The sequence below is a fragment of the Pelodiscus sinensis genome, chromosome 4 (genome assembly GCF_049634645.1).
Source record: "Pelodiscus sinensis isolate JC-2024 chromosome 4, ASM4963464v1, whole genome shotgun sequence".
In the NCBI taxonomy this organism is placed as follows: domain Eukaryota; kingdom Metazoa; phylum Chordata; order Testudines; family Trionychidae; genus Pelodiscus; species Pelodiscus sinensis.
Window position 1 is genome coordinate 51,107,647 of NC_134714.1, and position 14,668 is coordinate 51,122,314.

General features: G+C 41.8%; 2 protein-coding genes across 8 annotated transcripts in view; one reads left to right on the top strand and one right to left on the bottom strand.

Moving 5' to 3' along the window:
- Window positions 1-14,668, top strand: part of HECTD1 (HECT domain E3 ubiquitin protein ligase 1) — a 101,841-nt gene that overhangs the window by 83,238 nt on the left and 3,935 nt on the right. For all 7 annotated transcript variants that reach the window (XM_075926972.1, XM_075926976.1, XM_075926970.1 and 4 more), the window contains 9 exons: window positions 4,204-4,258; window positions 4,507-4,689; window positions 5,110-5,320; window positions 5,397-5,482; window positions 8,650-8,777; window positions 10,912-11,113; window positions 11,652-11,789; window positions 12,554-13,161; window positions 14,511-14,589. In XM_075926972.1, coding sequence (XP_075783087.1) covers window positions 4,204-4,258; window positions 4,507-4,689; window positions 5,110-5,320; window positions 5,397-5,482; window positions 8,650-8,777; window positions 10,912-11,113; window positions 11,652-11,789; window positions 12,554-13,161; window positions 14,511-14,589 — 1,690 coding nt within the window. The remainder of the gene's footprint in view (window positions 1-4,203; window positions 4,259-4,506; window positions 4,690-5,109; window positions 5,321-5,396; window positions 5,483-8,649; window positions 8,778-10,911; window positions 11,114-11,651; window positions 11,790-12,553; window positions 13,162-14,510; window positions 14,590-14,668) is intronic.
- Window positions 10,993-14,668, bottom strand: part of AP4S1 (adaptor related protein complex 4 subunit sigma 1) — a 45,759-nt gene continuing 42,083 nt past the window's right edge. The window contains exon 6 of the mRNA XM_075926986.1: window positions 10,993-11,812. Within this exon, the coding sequence (XP_075783101.1) occupies window positions 11,786-11,812 (27 nt within the window). The 3' untranslated portion in view covers window positions 10,993-11,785. The remainder of the gene's footprint in view (window positions 11,813-14,668) is intronic.

The following is a 14,668-nucleotide window of genomic DNA, read 5'->3' on the forward strand; positions in this document are numbered from 1 at the left end:
TCAACAGCCACACCATGCAGATTTGATGGTCATTGCACAAAACATCATCTCACATCAATGTACTTGAACATTGTGCAGTCAGAAGTGCTTGTGAGCACTTCTGCCAAATCATCTGCAATAGGTCTGTTAAGGTACTCACTGACAGCATGTTATGTATGTTTTATATTAACCATCTGGGAAGGGCATGTTCATACCCCCTATGTGTGAAAGCAATAAACCTCTGGCAGTGGTACATAAATCATGGAACAGATGTCTCAGTAACTTACCTCCAGAACTCTGAACTATATATTAGAATTAAAAAACAGGGACTTGCCAACACCTCTATAAGAGTGCACCTCACTGCAATTTCAAGTAAACATAACGTGATAGAAGTCCAGGGCTCTTTGTGTGCCCAGCCACAAAACACTTTCTGAAGGGACTAAACAATGTCTTCCCTCCCTTAAAATAGCCATGTCCATTATGAGATCTCAATACGGTCCTCCAGATCTTCACAGAGAAGAACCTGTTAAGTCCATAGTCATCTGTTCCTTACTACACCTCTCAGTAAAAGTCACCTTTCTTATTGCAATCACAACTGCCAGGATGGTCAGTGAAATAGCAACCCCAATAGCAGATCCCACATATAGAGAATACACCCTAAATTTCTCCACAAAGTTGTATCATTCATTCATCTTAACCAATCCATTAACTAACTTGTCTTACACAGCTGGCCTCCACAATCTGGAAGTACAAAAAATACTTTCCTATTACCTAGAAAGGACAGGATGGTTCAGAAAATGCCAGTCTTTCTCTCCATTGCAGAACAGTCAGAGGAAAAGCCATCTCCAGTCAGAGACTCTCACAGTGGATATCACTCTGCATCCACCAATGCTACTCAGAGCAACATTCTTACTCCTCCCTCTGCTTGCACGCACTCCACTAGGGCAGTGGTCACCTCTACTGCATTCTTACCAAGTGTGTCAATACCAGACGTATGTAGAACAGCCACACGGGATTGAGTACAAACATTTACCATGCCATAGAAAAACAGGACACACATTTTGACTTGGCTGTCCTTTCTAATATTTATATGCAACTTTCAAAGTCCCTTCTTCTATAAAAACAAAATCCTTAGTTGTCTACAGTAGAGAATACAGCCTCCTCAAAGAAGAAGAGGCTGTTGCTCCTCTTGTGCAGTAACTGACATTCTTCAAAATGGTTCTCTCTGTGGGTGCTCCACGAGCCTCCCCTCTGCCTCAGTCTCAATTAGGGATGTGAACATGTACATGGTTAACTGATGAGCCTGGACTCTCCTGCCCCTCCCCCCCAGCTGTGGTTACCCACAGCCCTCCACCCCCCCCCATGACACCCCTTCCCCACTTTCTCTATCTGCCATTGTTCAGAGGTGGGGACAGAGCTGATGTGCATTGGGAGCTGGATTTTAAGTGGTGCTCATGGAGAGCCAGCTTTTAAGCTGGCTTCCCACAAATACCACCTCCTGTAGAGCTGCCTGCCGCCCCCCTGCCCTCCCCGCCGTGCTGCTGCTTTCCACAGCGGTAGCAGTGGGGGGGAGAGGGAGGCAGGAGGCATTGCAAGTGGGGAGCCAGTTCCCACAGAGCCATGCCCCTTCCGCCTCCCACAGAGGCAGCAGAGGAGGGGATTAGGAAGGAGTGGGGAGCAAGCTTAAACACTGGCTCCCACGTGCTCTCACATGTAAATGTGTAACTGCTGAAAAATTCAGTGGTTACACATTTACAAAAATACACAACTTTAAACCTCCCTGGGTAGGGAAGGAACAGAGGGATGGTTGACAGCATGCACCAGCTGAACACTTGCAATGCTATGAGATGACACTGTACATGCCCTTCCACTGTGTGTGCAGGGTAATACTGCTGTAAATCTTCAGCTATAAGCTCAAGGTGCCATAACACCTACAGTGGAGCACCCACAGGGACAACTATCTTGAAGAACATCAGTTGCTGCACAAAGTGAGCTGCACTTTTCACTTTCTTGGATCCAAGAACTAACAGGTTTCCCTATAAGCTATTTTCACACTGGTTCCCAGAGAGTCATCAGTGCTGTAGTCAGGAGATGTGTTTGTAGCGGGTGTATACATTCCTGAACTACCTTTGATGCTTTCAGTCATATACTTCAGAGTATTTCTTAGGGTATATTCTGGAGGTTTGTTTGCAAAATATGTAGACACATCTGAGCTTCCTTTTGATATATGGGCAGTCCCCGGGTTACGTACAAGATAGGGACTGTAGGTTTGTTCTTAAGTTGAATCTGTATGTAAGTCGGAACTGGCGTCCAGATTCAGCCGCTGCTGAAACTGACCGCCAGTTCTGACTTGCATACAGATTCAACTTAAGAACCCCAAGCGTCCCCAAGTCAGCTGCTGCTGAAACTGATCAGCGGCTGATTCCAGGAAGCCTGGGGCAGAGCAACTCTGCCTCGGGCTTCCTGTAGTCAGCGCTGGTCAGTTTCAGCAGCGGCTGACTTGGGGACGCCTGGGGCAGAGCATCTGGGGGGCTGCTGGGTTGCTCCAGTAGCACCGCTCCTCGGCGTCCTGATTCAGCCACTGTTGAAAGTGACCAGCAGTGGCTGAATCAGGACCTGGGGCAGAGCAGCTGGGGTGCTGCCGGGTTGGTCCAGTAGTGCCCAGAGCGGCGCTGCAGGACCAATCGGCAGCGCCCCAGCTGCTCTGCCCCAGGGTCCAAAACAAAAGCCTGGTCTGCTGGGGGGGGGGCACACTAGCTGCACCCCCCCCCCCAGCAGACCAGGGACACGGGGAGCAGAGCCGCAGCGGCAGCGGGGTGCCGCGCCTCTGAGGCTTTGCTCTGGCAAAGTCTCAGAGGTGCGGGAACCGCCGCTGCTGCTGCTTCAGTCCCTGTGCCTGTGGTCTGCTGGGGACCGTCCCCAGCAGACCACAGGCACCCGGACTGAAGCCGCAGCCGCGGCGCTTCCCCGCTCTTCTGAGACTTAGCTCTAGCAAAGCCTCAGAAGCGCGGGAACCCGTCTCTGCTGCGGCTTCAGTCCGGGTGCCTGTGGTCTGCTGGGGACGGTCCCCAGCAGACCAGGGGCACCGGAGCAGCTTACGAACGGGGCTTTCTCGCCCCGGAGCTCGCAGGTAGCAATCCGCTACCTCGACCTCCGGGGCGAGAAAGCCCCGTTCGTAAGTGCGGATCCGACATAAGTCGGATCCGCGTAAGTCGGGGACTGCCTGTAGTTAGACCAGTGTTTCCCAAATGGTGTTCCACGGAACCCTGGCATTCTGTGAAGTGAAAATAAGGGATCTGTGAGTAAATTCCATTATAATAACATTTTATGATTTTTAAAAAAATTAAGAATTTATTAATTTTATTGAGAACAGTTTTAATTTGTGTTTTCCACGATAAGTGTTCCTCTGTAATGCCATCTTAGCCAGAGAGTGGGGACGATGTCACAACTTAGCGCTGCACGTGTAGTCAGTGATGCAGTCACCTGTTATATACCATATATAACACTGTTATTAGGGGTTCTTCAAAACTCTTTCAAGTTTAAACGGGTTCTATGGCCAAGTAAAATTGGGAAACACTGAGTTAGACTAATTAACAATAGTGAAATTGTGGCAACACAAGATGTTGTATGTGCCAGGGCTACATTGCTATTTGAGCTCACCTAAATCAGGATGCACCAAAGGTACCTCAAATATGTTTATATATATTTTACACCTTCTGATTGAGATGTAGACATACCCTCAAACATGACTCAAGGCATCTTAATGTAGCTACGTTATTTCCTTACCTGTGGATAAATTCTGTTAGTACCATTCTAGAGATTAGCATTTATAGCACCACTTAGGACACTCAGGCCCCATTTAAACAAATGGAGTTTCAGTGGTCTTAAAAAGCAGTGGTCTTAAACACTGTTTCTGAGCAAGAGTGTAAATGTCCTTCTGAGTTGGGGCATTTTACACTTGCTGCCTTGAGGAGGTGCTCCTGCTCCTGCTCCTGCTCCTGCTCCTGCTCCTGCTCCTGCTCCTGCTCCTGCTCCTGCTCCTGCTTCTGCTCTTTCATAACAAGTTGCCTAAAAACCAACCAACTTCCAACAAAATGATTAAGTGTAACTGCAGAATGTAGAGGCTGTATTGACGAGTCCAAAGTAATCAGTAACATGATTTAAATATATTTTGTGCTATTCTGAAAAGCTATTTAAAAATAACACTTATTTTTTCATGTTTAGAATCATGTACAGAGAAATGAAGGATTCTGATAAAGAGAAAGAGAGTGGAAAAATGGTAAGACTAATTTTGGTACTCTTACTAACCATTACGTTGTGTGGCTGTTTGAATTGTAACAAAACAAGTCATTGCTATTTGTGAAATGTGTTTTATAAAATGTGCTAATGTAATTCGTATATATTTAGAAGGTACGGCTGAAAAGTTTTGTAAATGCAAGTTCGTAAAGAAACTGAAATTATAATGCCTGTGAAATTTTTAGGACTTTACAGTCAGGAAAAAACAACTTTTGGTGGTTCCTGTTGTAGGGTTGCTGGTCAATAGAGCATGTGGAACAGTACCTTGGAACTGACGAATTACCAAAGAACGACTTGATAACCTACCTGCAGAAGAATGCAGACTCAGCTTTCCTGCGCCACTGGAAATTAACTGGCACTAATAAAAGTATTAGGAAAAACAGAAATTGTTCTCAGCTCATTGCTGCATATAAGGTCTATTTCCTCATCCAAACTTCTTTCTTTGGTGGGGGGAGGGGCATAGACAGCTATGGAATGGCTGCTTGTTTTGTTTTGCAGCTTTGAAGATGGTTGAGGATGATAGATATGAAATGGTGAGGCTGTATGGTTGATGTGTGTATGAAAATGAGAGGCTGTATGGTTGATGTGCCAACATCATGTTAGTCTTTTCTGGTTCCATTTCTTTTGTATGCCTTTCTGTTAGGAGCATTAAAATTAAAAAGCAATCAGATAATAGACTGGCTCACACAACTGTTTGAACTTTAAAAAGAAAAATAATTATCTAAAAGGCTAAACACAGTAAACATTTTTGTTCATAAAATGATTAATTAAGTTTGATGCATAGCTGTAAAAATACTAGTGTGTATATTTTCATTCTAATAATCCTTTTTACAGGATTTTTGTGAACATGGATCAAAGTCTGGATTGAGCCAAGGAGTTATTTCCACTCTTCAGAATGCTGACATTCTTAGTTTAGGAAGAGAACAACCTCAGGCCAAAGCTGGTAGTGGGCAGAATTCCTGTGGTGTGGAAGATGTTTTGCAGTTACTCCGTATTCTGTACATAGTTGCAAGTGACCCTTACTCAACACGAACTTCTCAAGAAGGTTTGTAAGTAACCTAACATGGTTTATTCAACATGTTACTAAAAACAAAATAAACAATTTCTGTTCATATTTTCAGAAGGAGATGAGCAGCTTCAGTTTAATTTTCCACCAGATGAATTCACAAGCAAAAAAATCACCACAAAAATTCTGCAACAGATTGAGGTAAACACAATGAAATACTAATTATATTCTGATCGCTTTGGTTGTATGAATTTAATAGCTGTTTTGGTCATTTAGACTTCTGGATTCTTTTGCCCTTATTTGTCACATAGGTACATTTATTTCCCTATTTTTTAAATAATTAGCCTTTTTTAAAGCAATACATTCTAACCAATCCGGATATAAAATATGGTGGAAAAAGGATGCTAATAATATTAAATATAAATAATATTGAATACCCTCCAGCCAAGAAAAATATATCCGCTAACCCTACTAAAATGGATAATCTCCTAGCTGGCACAGTCAATATATAAGACTGCATTCTTCTTTTGCTTATATTTGTGTAACTTTTTGATGGCATGCCATTGCATAGATACAATTCCTCTGAAGACAAAAGCATTCAGTGGTGTAACTTAGGGAAAGAATCTGGCTTTTGGTATCTGTGTTACTGATGCTATTGAGAACTAGAAAGCTTGATATTTAGATCAGACTGAGCTTGTAAGACTCACACTTAGAAAATCCACCTTTTTGTATGTTGACCGATAAAACTTAATACAGTAGACTTCCGATAATCCGGCACCTTTGGGCCCCAGGTGGTGCCGGATTATCAGAAATGCTGGACTATCAGGAGGTACTCTGGCAGGGGTGGGTCTCGTCGGCAGGGAACAGCGCCGCAAGGGCCGAACCCTCTGCCATTTTAGAAGGCAAAGCCTGTGAGCCGCGGAAGCAGAGAGGGGGAGAGAGGCAGGCAGCCGCTTCAAGAAGTTCTAGTCAATTACACTGCCGCTGATGGATCAACAGGCTCTCAATCTACCTTTCCCCTCTACTGCCTGGGGTGGGGGGGCTGAACCCTCCCTCCTGTTGCAGGGAGGCAAAGCCTGCAAGCGGCAGAGCCACAGAGGCAGCGAGAGGCAGGGAGCTGTTTTAAAAATTTCTAGTCAATTACACTGCCGCAGGTTGGATCCACAGCCGACAGGCTCTCAATCTACCTTTCCTCTTTACTGCCCGGAGGAGGGGCGTGGGCAGGAGAGGGTAGGGGCCGGCGGGGGTGTGCTGAACCCTTCCTCCTGTTGCAGAGAGGCAAAGCCTGCAAGGGGCAGAACCAGAGAGTGGGCAAGAGGCAGGCAGCCGTGTTCGGGAAGTTCTAGTCAATTACGGTGCCCCAGGCTAGATCCACAGCCGACAGGCTCTCAATCTACCTTTCCTCTGTACTGCCTGGAGGCGGGGGGTGGGGTGCCAAACCCTCCCTCCTGCTGCAGGAAGGCAAAGCCTGCAAGCGGCAGAACCAGAGAGGGAGGGAGAGGCAGGCAGCTGTTTCAAGAAGTTCTAGTCAATTACACTGCCCCGCAATGGGCTCGCAATCTACCTTTCCTCTCTACTGCCTCTTGCCCCCCTCTCTGGCTCTGCCGCTTGCAGGCTTTGACTCCCTGCAGCTAGAGGGAGGGTTTGGCACACCCCCGCCCCCTCCCCCCGCCGACCCCTACCTTCCCCTGCCCCCCCCTCCAGGTAGTAGAGAGGAAAGGTAGATTGAGAGCCTGTTGGCTGTGGATCCAGTCGGAGTAAGTGTAATTGACTAGAACTTCCTGAATGCGGCTGCCTGCCTCTCGCGCCTTTCCCCTTCCGCCGCTTGCTCTAAGGCTTTGACTCCCTGCAACAGGAGGGAGGGTTCGGCACACCCCCACCCCACCGATCCCGCCCCTCCCCCCTCCAGGCAGTAGAGTGGAAAGGTAGATTGAGAGCCTGTTGGCTGTGGATTGCCGCCTCTCCCCTTCCGCCGCTCACAGGCTTTGCCTCCCTGCAACAGGAGGGAGGGTGCAGCCCCCTACTCCCCCCCCCCCCCCCCGACCCCCTACCCCAGGCAGTAGAGAGGAAAGGTAGACTGAGAGCCTGTTGGCTGTGGATCCAGCCCTGGGCAGTGTAATTGACTAGAAATTCCTGAAGCAGCTGCCTGCCTCTTGCCCCCTCTCCACAATCCTGCAACATGACAGAGAGTTTGGCGCCCCCGCCTCTGCCCCTGCCGCTGACCTCGGTCCCCTTCTCCTCTCTCTCTCCTTCCCCTCCTGCCCCCCAGAGGCAATAGATAGAGCAAAGATAAATTGCAAGCCTGTTGCCTGCAGATCCAGCCGCAGTTAGTGTAATTGATTAACAACTTGAAGCAGCTGCCGGAGCACTTCCGGGTTGCAGTTAGTGCTGGACCATCAGACCACTGGATGCCTGACCACTGGAGTTTTACTGTAGTTAGTTTCTGATGCATAATAAAAATGAAAGGTGAAAATATGCTAGTCTTGGAGAGTGAAACACACATCTAATAATTCTGACATTTCTGTGTCTTAAAAATTCTTTAGTTGCTCCGCTCTTTTTCGTGTATGTCCTTTAAGGTCAGTCAAAATTTGTATATGTTTCTGTATTTATTTTTTAATTTCTAGATATCTAGATAATGGCCATATGTTCTATACATGAGTTGCCTCAAGTCTTCAGATTTTTCTTTTTAAGTTTTCATGCTCTTTTAAAGAGCATCCAAGTATTTACACTATCTATCCTCTGCTTAATCATTGATGCAATATTAACAGGGCTCGACAAATCACTGAATCTACACGCCCGTGGCGAGTAGATTTCAGCCGGTCGCTCTGTTCACTGGCGGAGCATGCATGCGCAGTGCGGGTCTTGAGCAGTGCAGGGCTGGCGAGTAGGTTTCACAGCCGTTTGTCAAGTCCTGATTATTAAGCACATTAGGAGAAACTGTTCTTATGGCAGAAAAATGTTGGTCCTTGATGTTTCTTTCCCACCCTTTGTCTCTTGGTATTCTGATGAACTCAGAAGGCAGTATTTTTATAGCCAAAAATATTGGGAGATAACACATGAGATGATAATCTGCTTGTCTGCCCTGCTACTCTGACCCCTTTGCAATACCCCAATGTTGATGGATGTCCCAGCAGTTCTTTCTGTTTCTCAGTAACTGGTTTGCCCTCTGATGCCTTTATATCGCACTCAGAGTCCTTGAAACTTCATGAGCCATCACATTCACTGATTTATTTTAAAAATGATTTTTTTAACCTGGGAGAAGTAAAAAGTCAGTTCAGAGGTGACCTTCAGTGTTATGCATCAGTTGATTATGTTGCTTCGAAATGTGATCTAGTTTTTTAAATGATTACTTCCCTGTTAAATTACAGGAACCGTTGGCACTAGCAAGCGGAGCTTTGCCAGATTGGTGTGAACAGTTAACTAGCAAGTGTCCATTCTTAATACCTTTTGAAACTAGACAGCTATATTTCACATGCACAGCATTTGGAGCATCAAGGTAAGACACAAGACCATATCAGAATGAATATATTTTGAGATGCTTTGAATGTTTAATTAGGTTTTACAGTTCACTTTGACCTCCTTTAGCACGAAAAATCATAAGAATGTGTTTTTCTTTGCAGATTTAAGGAGTTTTCAAAATAAATTTAATTTGTTAGAAAAGGGGAAAATTTGAGAGTGTTTAAGATATAATTACAATTATTTATTTATGCATCGTGCCAGGTGGGTGGCCTTTCTGTGGTTTGATATTCCATAGGAAATTTCATTTAGATCACCAGCATGTCAATTTAGTTTGCACCTGTACTGTATGTATCGGGCCAGGTGGGTGCTTAATTTCAACACAGACCACATTGGTAAGCATTGTTGTAAGACAGTGTAAACGTTTAAGATACATTTGTGAATTTATGTAATGAAAAGAACGAAGTATCATTGCCACTGTACTAACAGACTAATTTTTAATACTCAGGAACATTCCAACCCCTTAGTTTATGTATGTCACATACTGCATCATGCTACAAAGATTTTATTGACATTAGTTTGGGATGATCTGCACAACTCTGTCAAAGTTTCATCAATAAAAATTGATACCCGTACTATGCCAGTATAGTATCTATCCTCTGCTGCCCCTAGCATTTCCTGTACTGAGCAGAAGAGAGAGAGAAAAGGAGACTTAAGTTCCTTATCAGTTTCTGTTTATATATACTCATAATATTTTGTTTCTTAACATGCTGACATTGATCCTTCAGGGACATAGTGTGAAACAGTGAGACTGAACATTTTCTCTGCCTAATGAAAAAAGCATCCTTTTTTTCTAGCTCCACATTGCCATGAATTCTCAAAGTTTACATTTTGGTATTTTTATAGAATAGTAATATTTAGAACAATGATACGTAGACTAAGGCTAGCAAGCCACAAGTGACTTTTTAATGTGTCTCCAACACCTCTTTGAAGCATGTGATATGAATACCGTGATTGAATTATTAACTAGTCACGATGCTGAAATAATAATTTTTGGTCTGTCATATTGCTGAGAGAAAAATGTGAATCCTATCACATGGCTGTTAATATGCTTTTGTGTGCATTGTTCAAAATGCATGTAATACAAGATAAATGTTTTACTGTGCTCTTGCGTAAAAAGGCATTTTGCAGAGCATACTCATGCAATTTATTCTTAATACTTAATATATCATTCAAACTATGGAAGCTTTCAAAACATTTAAAAAAAATTAAAGTTCTCAGTACCCCTGTGGGATGGATAGATTTATACAAATGTATTTTAAGTGACTTGCCTACAGTTGAAAAAGCAAGCGAGTTAATTAGGGGAGTAGTTTGTTGTTGTTAAAGCAAGCAAGTGGGTTAATTAGGGAGTAGTTTGTTTAATTTTATGAGATAATTTAAAAAAAAAAGATTTTGGGTAGCTGTTTGTAATAAGATGTTCATGTTTAATTTGTAACAACTTAAAAAACTGAACAGTTCCTGTGGAAAATTTCTTTGTGAAATTTTAAATGTTTAAGAAAATTGTGACAAATTACTTTTTTTTTTTTTTGTTAATCCTTAACACTTTTATGTTTTTACTTTCTCTCTTAACTACAGGTGGGAATGACAGTGTTTCAACCTTATTTGTGCATTTTCTGGCTTGACAGTTGGTTACAGAATTGGATTATGTCACATAAAATACACATCTTTGACGAGTATAATGTGTACTTATTTCCCAGACATAGTTTGAGTTTTAACTTAAGTGTGTGCTTGGAAAATTTCAGAAATAAAGCACTACTATATGTGCAAAGTATTATTACTCTTTATTTACTCCCACTGCAGTTAGTAGCAGTTATACACTCAGATTCAATGTTATAACAGTGTTGTGTTTTGCTATATTGTTCATTTCACACCGGAAGTTGAGGGTGATGCATAATATTAATGCAAAATGAATTGTTACTTATTTGAATTTATAAAACAAGAGGTGTGTATCTAAACATTCTAGGTGCCTCTGAAAATATTTAGAAATGCAACAAATCAATACAGCACATAACATGGCTTAATAGCATGCCTTTCACACTCGTCTCAGGTTTCCCATGAATGATAAACATTAATTTATAATTTTAAGAAATATCTATAATTTTTTTTGTTACCAGGGCAATCGTATGGCTACAGAACAGACGTGAGGCCACGGTTGAACGGACAAGGACCACAAGTACTGTGCGACGGGATGATCCAGGAGAGTTCAGAGTTGGACGCCTCAAACATGAAAGAGTGAAAGTTCCACGAGGTGAATCCCTGATGGAATGGGCTGAAAATATCATGCAGATTCACGCAGACAGGAAGTCTGTTCTAGAGGTAAAATACGTCCTCCCTTGCAGAGTAGTTTTAAAAAACTTTTATGGAAGGCAGCTATGATATAGTTCATAGAGTCTGCAACCTATGACTCCAGAACCAAATATAGCTCAATACAGAACCAAATATGGTTCTTCCGTCATCCCCAAAATACATGCGACTTTTTAAATTAAAATGAAAAATTCAAAATTTTAAAAATGTGTGACTTACTCATATAGCTTGAATGTGTGCATACAGCTGGATTTGGCCAATAAAGAAATATGTGAAAAGATGCAGCAGTATAAGTCCCATTATATAAAGTCTGAGTACAATGTTTCATTCAGGCTATTATTAGTGATTATGTCAATGATCAGTAATATTACGTTGTATATCTTCGGGCATTCTTATTCAACTCTCTGTTGACCACTTGTTCTGAATGTTGATGTAGTTTGACTCTTCGGTTTGAAAAGGTTGCCAACCTCTGATATAGTTAGTGGACAAATGAGTTGTTCATTTCTTTTCTTCTACTATTTCTTTTTATTCTTAATTTTGTGTATTTCAGGTGGAGTTTTTAGGAGAAGAAGGAACAGGCCTGGGGCCTACATTGGAGTTCTATGCACTGGTTGCAGCAGAATTCCAGAGGACGGAACTGGGAACTTGGCTTAGTGATGATGATTTTCCGGATGATGAATCACGTCAGGTATGGATCATTTTTACTTGTGGCTATTCAGAGAAGAATAAATATTACATGGTAATAAAAGTAGCTCTTGCGAGTCTTGAGTCCATCTGTTATAGGCAAGTCTGGTACTACCACTTATTATCAAGGCTGCCTGATACTTCCTGTGATGATGTTACTCTCTTTTGATGCTTATAATTATGTCCAATTTTAACCAAATAGACTGACATTTTCTATGGTTAGAGTGACTACTTTGCATTGATTTGGGGAGGAGAGGGCGGGGAGGGGGACACTTCAGCTAAAATCACTCAGCTGTTTTAGAGAACAAGATGAAGTAAAAATATATTTATTTTGTCCATGCTAAGAAATTCTCCGTGTTGATGAGAAGATCTGATGCCTTCATTCTAGCATTATCTAACTATTGAGTGCTTGATTTTCATACTTGAGCCTTTAATGTAGGTTGTGTGTGTAATTATGTTGATGATGTGAGCTGAGAACATAGGATTCAGATTGCTCTTCTGCTTTTGCTATATTTAGGTTGCTGTGTATTCACAAATACCATTACAATATCTACATTTAAACTGGCAATGAAAACTAAAATTGTATTGGACTTCAAAGTGTTTTACATTTGAGTAGACCACTTCTATAGATTTGTTTAAATTGAAGGATGTTTATAAAATGTTTTTCTTCTGAGAAGGTAAATAGACCAATATAAACATAGTGTATATATTTAAAATTAACTTACACAAAGCTTCAATTTTCCCCCTCCCCTTTTTCCTTAAAACCAGGTTGATATTGGAGGTGGATTAAAACCCCCTGGATACTATGTACAGAGATCATGTGGACTTTTCACAGCACCATTTCCACAAGATAGTGATGAACTTGAAAGAATAACCAAACTCTTTCATTTCCTTGGAATTTTCTTGGCTAAATGCATTCAGGATAACAGACTGGTAGATTTGCCTATTTCTAAACCTTTCTTTAAACTCATGTGTATGGGTGACATTAAAAGTAATATGAGTAAATTGATCTATGAGTCACGGGGTGACAGAGACTTGCACTGCACTGAAAGCCAGTCAGAGGCTTCTACAGAAGAGGGACATGATTCATTGTCAGTGGGAAGTTTTGAAGAAGACTCCAAATCAGAATTTATCCTTGATCCACCAAAACCTAAACCCCCTGCTTGGTTTAATGGAATTTTAACATGGGAGGACTTTGAATTAGTAAACCCACACAGAGCCAGATTTTTAAAAGATATTAAAGACCTTGCAGTTAAAAGACGGCAAATTTTAAGTAACAAAGGCCTTTCAGAAGACGAAAAGAATACAAAACTACAGGAATTAATGCTGAAGAACCCCTCAGGTTCTGGACCTCCACTTAGCATAGAGGATTTAGGGTAAGAGAATTAATTTTCATATTTATACATACATCTGTGTACACAGTTCTGCATAGTGGAATTACTAATATCTATGTGTACATTCAGAAAATACATATTTCAGTTGCATTTCTGAACCCTGCTGTGATATTTTTAATTAAAAATAGTGGTGCCATCACAGGTTGGTTAATTACATTCTGTATCCTTAAAATCTTACGTAATGTCACCTTGAAAATGTTATTTCAGTTCCCATATTAAATTATTACTGAGGACTATGCAGTCCTTCTGTGTGGACCCCAGAACTGACTCCATTTCATTGGTGGATGAAATCATAACTTTATTGGGGTTAGGGATGTAAAATCCTGTTTAATTGGCTAACCAATTAAAGGGGCTGAGTGCGGGGGCTGCTCCGGGTGGATAAAGAGGCTGCCCTGTGCGACGCTGGGGCATCCCCTGCCTGTGCCAGGCCAGGGCACCGCACAGGCAGGGAGCTGCTCCAGCCCTACTAGTTAACTGGTTAAATTGTCAAATCCCTAATTTTGATATGGTTTGTGAAGCTCTTTACTAAGAAAATAAAACATCAAGCATATTTATGATGTATTTTTGAAACATCCTTTATGTAGCATTAACTGGTAATACCTTTATTATAATTGTGTTTTTTAAAAAGCTTAAGACCAAATATATACTGTTTATATTTATTTTGGAACCCAGACTTCATAGTGCTTTACACAGGTTTTCTATGAATATAAATTAACATGTCAGGTTTGTGTGTGAAAGCAGAATCCACAATATTAACACACATTCTACAGATCTCCAGAATCATGTATATTTTCAGTCCTGCCACAGGATTGGCACAGGCAGATGCCTGCAACACAGTCATGTTCCCATTGACTGCAGAGAGGTTGCATGAGTGCTAAGGGGGTATATCCATGCTGAGCCTTGTGCAGAGCCAGGCCCTAAATTCCCAGAAACTTGAGTGGCTTCATGCTACTGTTAATATTAACCCTGGAAATATTGGGAATGTTTGTTTCTCTTCATAGGATTTTAAAAACAGGTTTAAAAATTCAGTTATAAAGGTATTTTATGTTTAACTGTTGGAAAGTTAGACACTTGTCAAAAGAGTAGAAAAAGTGAACAATATGTGTAAATACAGAAATCCATTGAAACAATCTTTTTTTTATCATGTAGTCTATTGCATAACTTTCTGATATGGTGTTGGCATACACATCCTTTTATAAAATGATCCACCAGCTGTTTTCATGGTAATGAGAAAAGACAGTAACCTTTTTTAGATGACAAATCTAATGTTTGCTGCAAGAGCAGCCACTGATTTGAATAATCTATTTAATATGTGTCCTTTTATTTTGCAGTCTGAATTTCCAGTTCTGCCCATCATCCAGAGTATATGGGTTTACAGCTGTGGATCTCAAACCAAATGGTGAAGATGAGGTTAGGAAACAAACCTCCTTACAAGATTTTAACAGTATTCCATCTCAGCAATGTTTAATGTGTGATTGAATCTTGTATA